The sequence below is a fragment of the Cyprinodon tularosa genome, unplaced genomic scaffold (assembly GCF_016077235.1).
Source record: "Cyprinodon tularosa strain WSP-4 unplaced genomic scaffold, ASM1607723v1 ctg1298, whole genome shotgun sequence".
NCBI lineage: Eukaryota > Metazoa > Chordata > Actinopteri > Cyprinodontiformes > Cyprinodontidae > Cyprinodon > Cyprinodon tularosa.
The window spans coordinates 93,393-105,228 of NW_024038112.1; the positions used below are offsets into that span (position 1 = coordinate 93,393).

At 38.1% G+C, this 11,836-nt stretch overlaps 1 protein-coding gene across 1 annotated transcript; it reads left to right on the forward strand.

The window, feature by feature from the left end:
* The first annotated feature begins 3,688 nt into the window (after positions 1 to 3,688).
* On the forward strand, positions 3,689 to 11,075 carry zgc:171929 (uncharacterized protein LOC100124596 homolog). The gene is made up of 4 exons (XM_038276992.1): positions 3,689 to 3,953; positions 4,050 to 4,261; positions 9,644 to 9,833; positions 10,591 to 11,075. Exons 1-4 carry the CDS (start codon positions 3,854 to 3,856, stop codon positions 10,911 to 10,913), a joined length of 825 nt encoding a protein of 274 aa, XP_038132920.1. The 5' UTR covers positions 3,689 to 3,853; the 3' UTR covers positions 10,914 to 11,075.
* The last annotated feature ends 761 nt before the right edge of the window (positions 11,076 to 11,836 follow it).

Consider the following 11,836-nt stretch of genomic DNA (forward strand, 5'->3'; position numbering starts at 1 on the left):
TGATCTTATTAAAAATAAGATCATAAGCACTCCTCTATCCGCGATTGTACCTGAGGTAGTCATGGAATCTGAACCGGGTTTAGACTGCTTTGATCCAGTTGAACTCTCTGAATTAGCAAAATTATTGTCTTCATCTAAGCCTTTAACTTGGATGTTAGATCCAGTTCCAACCAGGTTATTTAAGGAGGTATTCCCTTTGATCTCCTCCTCCTTTAAGATGTGATTAATCTATCTCTGTTACAGGGATATGTACCAAAGGCTTTTAAGGTTGCTGGAATTAAACCTCTGCTTAAGAAACCGTCTCTTGACCCAGATGACTTGGTCAATTATAGACCTATATCCAATCTTCCTTTCTGATCTAAAATTCTTGAGAAAGTAGTTGCCAAACAAATGTGTGCTCACTTACATCATATTTTTTGACTTAATTTAAGTTAAAACTACAGTTTTCTATAAGATTTGAATTAGAACTCAAGAAAAACTGTTAAATTCATCTGCAAAAATAAGAGCATTTTTTTAATTTATATTTTTATATATTTTTTTTTTACAACAGCTCTAGACTGGTTTAAATCTGATCTATCTGATCGAATTCAGTTTGTTCACGTTAATGATAGATCTTCAACACGCTCAAAGGTTACCTGTGGAGTACCACAGGGATCAGTGCTAGGACCAATTCTCTTTACTTTATACATGCTCCCAATCGGTAGAGTTATTAGACAGCATGGGATTAATTTCCACTGTTATGCTGATGATACCCAGCTATATCTGTTGTTGTGGGAAAAAATAATTCAACTATTCATCCTAGTTAAATACACGGAGATCCATGGATTTCACTCAGTCGGCACATTTATTCATATCTTTGCAAAGAGAGAACAGTTCATCATACAGCCCCTATGGCACAGCTTCAGCCCTGTTCTGCATAAGCCGCTCTTCTCCGTTTAACCAGGAAATAAACTGTTAAATCTGCCTCTGTGTCTGCAGTTGTCGCTTGCTTAAGCGTCTGGTCTAGCACCATGTCAGTCTGGGAAAGAATTAGCCACGGAAACTAGAAACTGTCCTTATTTTACATTTTAACCTTAATTATTCACTCATTTCTCTTTTCACAAGAAAAAAATAACTAAACTACAATTTCACAAATGGGCAACATACAATAGTAAGAGTGGATCCACAACTACAGACAACATGTAAGACAAACAGATAAGACAAACAAAACACAAACAAATGGCCATAATATAAATGATTAAACTTATATAATTGCATGCAAACCTTCATGCGTGTGTGCAGACATCCCAAGTCTCCTGGAAGTTCCGGGAACTATCGATATCTCCCTGATATCGATAGTTTTTCACGGATGCCCGCGAGTCGGATAAATTATCCCGGTGTTTTTTAATGCGAGTGAGAGCAGGCAGGCAATAATTCATGCATCATGTGCGGATAAGAACTACTTTGGTTGTGCAGGAACAACAAGAGAGAGAGCGGGGTGTGGAGGAGGTTGCTGGTGGAACCTGTGCAGCGTTTCTGTCCAAAGCGATGCTCTGATCAACCAGCGTTCCAGGAGACTGGTTGATCAGAGTTTCTCTGGTTACTCTCTGGCAGTCACCTAGTTACCACTCAAAGCTGTGCATCCTGGGAAACGGCAGAGGTTCAATCCTCGAGTAAAAAATAAAAATATAGGACTACCCCCCCTAAAGCCTATGGGGGGGGGTCTTTTTGGGTTCTCAGGTGAAAACTCTTAATCACCTTTTATGTCTCAGTCCCATTAGAAACCATTATCAACCATTTATAACTTTAAGTCAGCCCTAATTCTGAAAGTTAGGATGTGTTTTGTTTTTATCATCCTACATTTAAATCCATTGAGCAGGTTTTAGGTTTCATTCTCTTTAAAACATACTTGTTTTAAATGTGCAAAAAGTTATTTTTATTATTTCACTCTCTCAGGAAAAGATGCCACTTTGAGTCAAATCCTCAGGAATTAATTATTAATTTTTTGGAAATCTGCCATTTTTGTAAATGAACTCATAGCTTTTATGTATTTTAGTTGCATTTTTTAAATTACATCCCATATATTGGTCATTTGTAGGTTAACATTTATTGTTAACACCTAAGGGATGAAAATCACTGATTTCATTGTTCATAAGTTTGAACTGATATACATGTATATTAATATTTTTGGAGGAAATAGAAATCAAATTGTTTTATTTTTTCATTTAGTGAAATCTAATTCAGACTAAAGTGACTGTTATATTCAATGGGCCCAGCAACCTGGGACACCAATTAAATGTTGTAATTTTATGTTCCGTTCAATTCTATTCCCAGCCAGCTGGCAATTTATGTTTCTGATACTTTAAGATGTTTATTGCCCCCCCCCCTGTAGGGGTAGTAAATGTCTTATTTAATCAGATATTATTTCAGCTGTTATACAATGTTTAAGACACACAGTCCTACTAACTGTGTGTTAGAACAATAAATCAAAGAGTGATTGGAGCTCTAATCATGGTCAAACTGTTAATTCTGCACATTTATGGAATAAATTCACCACAACTTCTGTTCAAAATATGAGTTTATTAACAAAAATCATTCAGCTGCAAGTCAAACATATTTCAGTTTAACACTCTTAACTAAAACTAGTAAAACTCAACTAAACTAAACTAACTACTATGTACAAAGAGGAAGGGGGAAAACAGTTGAAAACCAAATTACAGTTTAAGATGGATTCTGTGTTTGAAACCAAAGTTTATCTGGAAGAATTTTATCAAATTAGCTTTTCACTAATTTTAAAGAAATTGGAATGTTTTCAGACCAATTCACAATGCAAATCCATGAGGTGAATAAAACATTATTTCGCCAAATAATGTTTTATTAAATGATTTGCTTAATCAAAAGCCAATAACCTTTAGTTAAATGATTCTTTACCCTCTTTGAAATAGCTAGCAGTGAACAGACATCAGGATTCCACTAAATGACTCTTGGTCAGACTTGGTAATTGAAATGTAATAAGCATCTGAGGAACACATGAACACTAATGTTATATCTGTGTTTAAGCTCTTAGTGAAAGGGTTAGTAAAAGCTTCAGCAACAGCTCCTCCAGGTCCTCCAGGTCTGAATTCCAAAAGGAGCAGCTCCGAGCAGGGAGTCCATGTTTAAAGGGAGTAAATAATGTGTACACTCTGTGTAAACATGATGAAAATAAGTCTCTGAGTCTTTAATTGGTCCTAAGGATAAATGAATCAATGTAAATCCTATAGGTTTTTTTATTTTTATAGAATGACGGTCATTAAAGTGTTTAAAATAAAGTTATTTAATTTCCAATGTGATTTCATGAAATGAAGGTTTGCTGTAAGGAAATGTGGCTTTTTTCAACCATCTCACATCCTTAGTGTTCATGTAGATATAGATGCACAAACACAACTCTCGTTAGAGGAATATCCACTAGACAATTATCACAAGAAAAGTTAGATTTACCTGTCAGTTAAGATTGTGGCTTCACTGTGTTTGCTCCTGTTATTTAGACCGTGCCCTTCCCATGGTCCCCGGCTTAGCCTTGAACGTTCATTTGCATGTCAAAAGCTACTTGAATGAGAAGCTCCCCGGATACACACTACCTGACATGCAAATCCATCGGAGGACCAGTTAAAATGGCGGATATGTTCAGCCATCACAGGTGGATAACAACCAACCACTGCCATTCTCTCTCCACCACTCTGTCCAGAGAGTATGCAAAATCTTCCAGTGATTTTACTGGGATGTTTCACTTGCAGATTGTCTAGGAATAAAACTGTAGTTGTAAAGAAGACGAGTAGCAGATCTCATCAACTGTTGCCGTTCTCCATCTAAATCATCGGAAGAAAGAAAAGAAATGCCAAGATCTTTCCTGGTAAAGAAAAAGCGGGGTGCATGTGGAGCATGGCAATGGAAGGAACCAGAGCTGCATCAATGGCAAGAGGACAACACTGCAGGTAAGATGCATGTTTGCTTCATTCAGATGAAATCACAGCAAACAGTGAACCAGATTCAGCTCTTTATTCTAAACACGTTTTAATCTTTTTTTCCAGTGAGGGAAAATGTTGTGGAAAAAGGGATCCTCAGTCATGACATCCAGCAGCTTCCCTCAGCAAATCAGCCGGAACAGACTTCAGGAAGCGGAACAACAGTGGGAGTCATTCTCCCAGTGTCTTCAGTGCTCCAAGGGTCAGAACCAAGAAGCTGGTCAAAAACAGGCCCCTTCGCTTTTCCAACGACTTTGGCCTCCATGAACAGAGCAAAGGTGAATCCTGTTCTGTTTTTAGTTCAACCTTTTTAACACAATCTTTTCTAATTTGCTGTCCTTACTAGATTCAACTAGTTTACTGTAGTTGTATGAAGAATATATCACAAAAGATTTTTACATTTTAAATCTTTAGCCAAGTTAAAATTATTTAACCAAAAAACTTTGTCCTGAGTTTGATTTACAGTATTAATCAAACTCAAATCAAAAGCTGCCATACGGCTGCTTCACAGCAGGTTTCACCAAAGTGACTCTCTGCTACGTCTCCCCTTAATCAATCGATCCGGTTCTTTATTGTTGCACTGCTGGAAGTTCTGCAGGAACAAATCAGGCAGTCTGGCTTCTTCCACCATAACATGTAACACCAGAACTTCCCCATTCTAGGACAACTAAGGGACTTTATATTCTTTAAATTCTATTTTAAAATATGGTTTTGATAAGAATCTAAAATGTTAACTTTGCACAAAAAATGTATTTGAAGTTTATATTACTGTTTATATATTATATATATATATTTTATTTTATCTTATTTTATTTTTTAAACAATTTTTCAAGGCTGCAGTTTAAAAACAGATGAATTGTCCAGTGAGCTGTTTCCAAACGAAATGTCTTTTTGTTTTAAACTTGTGTAACAAAATGACAAATAAAATCTGTCTAAAGTCTAAGAATCGTTAAGTTTTAAAACTGTCCAGCGTTCACTAGCTGTTGCTCAGGGAGGCTGTGATATTTCAAAGGCTAAACTAATACTTTGGAGCCTAAGGTGTTCAACCATCCCACACACCACCATGTTGTTTCCATCAGATTATAGGAGAGGAGTCCTTCTGCCACAGTAGCTGATCATCCTACTGAGTATTCAGAGATTCTTCTCCAAATTACAGATCGACCAACATTTTTTATGCCACTATTGATACAATAAAAAACACAAATAGCAGATAAAATGGAAATATTCTGTCTTCTAACTCTAACCAAACCAATGTGTTTATTATCCTTTATCTGCTGACATCCAACCGCTTTGGATGTTATCGCCCCGATAAAAGGCCGCTATTAGCAGTTATCAGTCCCATAGAACGGCTTCAGATTGAGCCTCTTACCTTCCAGCAGGCTCAGCAGGTTATCACTGAATTAATCCTAATCCTGACATATTTATGTGTAACCACAACATCATTTCAATGAATCGGCATGTTACCCCCCCCCCAGATCCTGTAAACTGAGTTGTTTTTAAACACCACATTAAATGTGTGTGATTGAAACGTGGAAATCACTCAAAGTAAAGCTTTAAACCACTTTTTTTTAAGCGGCTGTGCTGTAAATAAGGTTGATTAAAAAGTATAAACTAGTTAAATAGAAATTGAAATTATAGGTATACTGGAGGATTTTAGTGAATTTTTTAAAAGACCCGCCCTCTCCACATTAAAAGAAATTGTGCATGCACAACCCTGTACCCGCTCCAGAGAGGGAACGCCTATTAAATGCGTGCAGGAGCCCATTTCTCCTCTAAATGGTGCAGGGAGACAATAATGAGACGGTGGCTCATCTCACCCATATTTATAGATAAAAACTTTCCCCTCAAATAAGACTATTGGTACAATGAAGAAATCATGCCATGCTAGTGTCTGTGAGTGTGCTGCAGTGGAAACGTGGACATGTTTGCAGGTAAATGAGGATCCAAGGCCACCGTATAACTACTAAAGATGCATATTACAAAATAAATAAACTTATCTTTCCTGGAAAGTTAAAATATAAAGGTAGATAACTTTTTCCAGCAGTGAGGGGAAATGCATTTTTCCAAGTAGCCAAACTTTACCTGTCGAGTAGAAACTTGTCAAGCGAGGCATCAGAGGGAGGACCAACCTGTGCTTTCAGTGGACGCCATCATGTGAAAGACTCTCCTAAAAACACTCTGGTCTGGTTTCTCTCCTCTGAGGCTTTTCTTTTCTGCTCACAAACTTCGTAGAGACTTTTTCTCTTCCGACCCTCGGCCATTTTCAAAGAACCTCGATGAGAAAGGTGAGCTTCAATGACTGTCTGAAACCGTCTGAAAGTGGACATGCTCATAAAAAGATAGCTACCTATTCGGACAGCACATAGGACGGCCTTACGTAAACATCACCAGAATGACTGACAATTAGGAGGACCAATGATTGAGATGATCCACCCAGAAAAAGAAAATCCTCCTTTAAGGTTTTAGACGCGGCCGAAGTGGCTGCGATCAACGATAACCAACATATTATTAGCCATAAGAAACCTATTAGATGGTAGAGAAGGTGCATCCTGAAGCCACTCTATGGGACTGATAATAACGGCCATTTAATGGTTCATCACATCTAAAAAGGGTTTGACATCAACAAAGCTTTTATGTTAAAAAATAGATGCTCGCTGGATTTATTGTCTTTATTGTACTTAAACCCTGAGAAACAATTGCAAGTAAAGATGGTAGGGCAGGAGTAGCTTCTTACACCAACAACCACGCTACATTTAGCATCTCTTAAATCCCCCATTCTGGTGCCCAACTGGATCCTTTAATGCATGGATGTGCTACAGCGTGATTTACCATCTGAGTTAACAGAAGAGGTGTAACTGCAGCTAAATGAGAGACCAGCCCAGTGTCAGTCAGTGAGACCAGGCCAGCTGTGGCTTTAAGTGAGTGAATGACTGAATGTGGTTTAAACGTTTTGGCTACACTTCCTGACTTGAAAAGACGCTGTATGAGTACATGCCATGTACAGCTGAATATGTCGACCTTTCTGCCCAAAGTCCAAATGTTGATTTTATTAAACTGCTCAGTTTTATTTTTCATTATTAGTTTGAAACATTTGAAATTGTGCATTAAATAAACTACAGTGAATTCTGCAGTGAGAACCATAAAAGGCAGGTTAGCTGGAAGCGAAGCTCTCATTTCAACATTTATTTACGTGAGGCACAGCAACTCATGTGGGTTACTGGCAAACACACCTTTCTAACTGCTGTTCACCTTTAATTAAAGAAATCCTAAAGAATTTCCTGAAGCAGGTTTAGGGCTAAACCTGAGACATGCTGCTGCTGCATCCTGCAGCTCTAAAGTCTTTCCTTCCACTTGGTCTTTATCATTTGCATTCTGGTCTTAACTGCTTTTGCTGTACATGCACTGAACCACACAGAACACACACGTTATGTCCCGCTATCCTTATGGGGACCTTCCATTGACTTCAATTCATTCCTCTGGCCTAACCTAAGCACTCTTCATACCTTCTCCTAAACCGAACCCACCAAACAGGACGACCCCCAAACGTTTTTAACGTTTTATTCTGTTATTGTTTCATTATTTCAATCTGATCTCTGCGATGCTACTTTCATCTTATAATCCTCTCCTGGTTTGTAGTGACAAAAAACAAGATGTCTTGTTTCACTTTGACCTGTTTCTGATTAAAAACATCCTATTGAAAAGTTTCACATTCTAACTCTTTTAAAATCTCAGTAACATTACATATGTGGCCATTTGACGTTCTTTGTGCAAAGGACTAACTTTGTTTTGGCACATTAACTGATCAAACCTCAGTTCATGTAAATTAAAGAGCCTGTGCTGTTATTTACATGTGGGATAGTCAGAGGAAAACAGACGGAAGGTTTTCTCTCCTGCGCTTTCCTGCTCCAGCCTGCAAGCAGGAGGATACTCATACAAATATATGCAAAGTCAGTATGAAGGCACAAATCAGAGGACATTTTCAGCTTTGAGGTTAGCACACCCAGGGCAGACAATTAGATCTGATTCACAGAAATCTACATGGAGAAAATACTACCAAACAGCAAAATGCATCCAACTTTTTTCACTTTACAGCACTGGTTTAATAAGCTAGTTGGAAAAATAATAGTATTGATTAGTATTTATTCAGACCATTGATGCACTCTTCTACAGAATGAAGGAACGAAAGAGGTGAAGCCCATAGCTCAGAAACAACTGTTTAAATGTTTACTCTTCCTCTGACTGCTATATCCATGTGCTCTCCTTTATTATCCAACCTTTGAAGCCTTTGCACAAATCACCAACATTGAACACAGCTTGTCCATTTCAAATGGTGGCAGGAACCTTATCAGGCTAAACTGGGACCATTTGCCCTGACCTTGCAGCCAGGGCAAAGGTTTCCATCAAAGTATTCTGTTAATGTGGTTAAATGTGTGGAAAATCTGATGACATGTATTGTGAACTGGTGTTAAATAAATAAACTGAACTGGACAGATCTGGTCAGCTTGTGGGTCTCCTGAGGCAGCAGGCAGGTATCATAAAGCCAAGCGTGTCGCCACGGTTACCGAGGCAAAAACTTGCAGTTTGGAGAAAGACTTGAATCGGTTGGATCAAAGTGATTCTGGCAAACCGTCCGGCGCAGCAGAGGGGAAGCAGAGCTTTGCTAACACTGTTTTCAGAGGGTGAGCTGCTGACCCTGAAACAGGAAATTGTTTATTTAATATCTCTTTTATATGAATAGTTTTTGGATTAAATTCAAATTGAATGGCACACCACTTTTTACTGAACTGTACTTCTTAACGTATTAAATTACCGGTGCTGTGCTTCAGTGACTCAATAGAACTACAAATACAAATATTTCACAAAAGAATTTAGATCTAAGCATTTAGATCTGGCAGAAATAACGCCTTCAGCCTAGATAATAATGTCTGTTTCCCAACTGGCATGAGCCGGTTCCCAACTGGCATATCCTGGTTCCCAACTAGCATACACAGGGTCCAAACTGGCATAAGCCGGTTCCCAATAGTTGGGAACTGACATATGCCATATGCCACTTTTGGTTCAAGGTGCTGCTGTAGAGATACGACAGAAGCTTGGTCGTCCAGGAGAGAATCAGAGCAGAGCTTCTTCTCCTCCACATTCAGAGGAGTCAGCTGAGGAGGGTCAAAAATCTTTATCAGATGCCTCCTGAATCCTCCCTGTGAGGGGTTCCAAGCACATCCCATCAGGAGGAGGACCAGGGGACACCATGGAAACACTATGTCTTCCCGGGGTGGCCTGGCAGCACTTTGGGCTTTCTTTAGCAGAGCTGGAGGAAAGGTTCTGGATAGAGGGAAGGTTGGGAGTCGCTGCTCAGACCCGATTTCAGGTTTAAGGTAGAAGACGATGAGTATGATGACGACACTGAATTAAATTGTTGGCCTATCACAGCAAAACTAGGAAAAACTTTAACTACACAGTACAGGTTTGCAGTGTTGAACAGTTCATTTAATTATTATTATGAAGAAGTAAGCTAAACATCATTTAATTGAATTCTGTTATTGTCATTTTACATCGAAGCTCAATTAAATTTAGATCTGATCTGTTATGACAAGATATGAGAACAAAGTGAGTCTACAGTTATTACACTGTCCAAATCTGTAATGAACTTTTTCCTTTTCCAGACTCGCCCTCGCAGTACACCTGTTTCCGGGGATTTTGCATGCTCGCTGTGCCACAAAATCTTTCCCCTGCAGCGCATGCTAACACGCCACCTCAAATGCCACAGTCTGGTGAAGAGGCATCCCTGTCGATTCTGTGGCAAAGGATTCAATGACACTTTTGACCTCAAGAGGCACATGCGAACACATACAGGTTAGAAATGTCACCTGCATCTACAAAACCTTCTTTGAATCTTTAAACAGGACACTGATGTATCGGACACATGTATAAGGGGGTAAAGGACCATTTGGTTCATAGTTTATTACTTGGGTGCATAATTAATAATTAAATAATTATGGACCAAGACCCAGATAAGAGGAAAAAAGTGATTAGGGCTAGGGGTGAATACATCGATTTACTAGTAGGATCATTTTGGGAAGAGTGTAAATCATGGTGAACCAACACTGAACACAAACATATACAGTAAATATCAGGCTGAAAGAGCTAATTAGCAGACAGTCAACTTTCCCTATAGCCAATAAAAAAAATAAATACATAAAAAAAAAACAAAAAAAAAAAACAAGACACAAAAGAACAAGGAATATGAAAAAATAAGCGCTGAAGACCTGGTTTACTGTGATGCAACAATAGGTGCTAGTTGAATACAATTTTTTAATAAATCATAATTTTGGAAGCATCATCAATTAAATTATGCATTAACAAGTTTTATCTGGAAAAATTATCAAACTTCTCTCTGATCTGCAGCAAACTGCGCTAGTTAAACACAGATTTTGCACATTCCTCTAAAATATCATGAAGTGGAAGATTTGTGTCCCCATATACATTTGTGCATAAAGAAAATCTTTCATTTAAAATCTGCAACAAATTATAACAAATAAAAAAATGCATTTCGATCAGTTGCAATATAAACAACCAAAACCAAAGCGATTTTTTCTCCTTCCTCCTGCAGGTATCCGACCGTACAAATGTGAGCTGTGTGAGAAAGCTTTTACCCAACGTTGCTCTTTGGAGTCCCATATGAGAAAGATTCATGGTGTTCACCAGCACTACGCTTATCGGCAGAGAAGGTCCAAGATCTTTGTGTGTGAGGACTGTGGATTTACCTCAAGTCGCCCTGATGAGTACTTCCTTCATGTGAGGCAACATCATCCAACAAGCCCTGCGCTCCGTCGCTACTATCGACGCCATGCGCATGAGAACGGCCCTCTTCCATCAGCAAACCCTAAACTCAACCCTTATGTGTTGTACTCAGCTCCAGCATACTTCATGTAGAGCTCATTCTGCTAACCTTTATTTATAAGAGATGTTTCAGTCAGAAACAATGCTGCTTTGAGCTCATTTATTCGTTGTGTAACATTTAGTTTCTGTACTTCCTGTAATAATGCTAAACCTTCTGCTAAGTTAATGTCGTTAAATATCCAGTCTTTGTAACCTTCACCCAAATTAATGTGTTTATATTTTTTGGCAAGCTGCAGTGCGCACCACCAGGAACACAACACAGCCTTATTTCCTGCAATCATATCCAACAATGTTCTGTGTTGACAATCATGTTATGCTCTTTAGTTTTGTCTTAAATAGTTCAAACTTTCTTTCTAGTGCAAATAGTTCTAAGGTATTTGAGAATAAACCAAAGTCTGTAATTTAAACTTAGCGTAAAAAGCATGAGGAGTCATCATTCAGTGAGTGTAGAACAATGAACATAATTGAATTCTGAAATAATCACATTTGTTGATGCATTAAGATGATTGTCTTGGTTGAATAGATACATTCATCAGATAAACAATTGATCCTGAAAATATATAGAAATGGGAAATTAAAACTTTTACTTCTGTAAATATTTGTTCAATTTTTTTTTTATACCAGTAACAAATAAATTCTTTTTCGAATTGTGATAGGTGTCTTTAGTTGTTGGTACATTTTATTGGTGAAGTATAAAACATTTCAGGTTGATATTTCACATGTGGGAGTCCTCAAACGGTTCTGGTTCACTAAACATGTGAAGTCAAGGTTCAGTAGTGGAATTGCTTCTATCTAGTGGCAATCAGTCCTAAATACATCTTTGCTCAGCTCCTTCCCTGTACCCTTTCCTTCATCTCCCCCACATATTTACTTTCATGTCCTTGATAAAACATCCTAACTTTCAGAATTAGGACTGATATAGAACCTGACATAAAGTTATAAATGGTTGGCTTACA

Coding starts and splice junctions, on each gene's coding strand:
- zgc:171929 (XM_038276992.1), top strand. CDS start 3,854: ATGCCAAGATCTTTCCTGGTAAAGAAAAAGCGGGGTGCATGTGGAGCA. Junction 3,954..4,049: donor GCAAGAGGACAACACTGCAG/GTAAGATGCATG, acceptor CTTTTTTTCCAG/TGAGGGAAAATGTTGTGGAA. Junction 4,262..9,643: donor CCTCCATGAACAGAGCAAAG/GTGAATCCTGTT, acceptor TTCCTTTTCCAG/ACTCGCCCTCGCAGTACACC.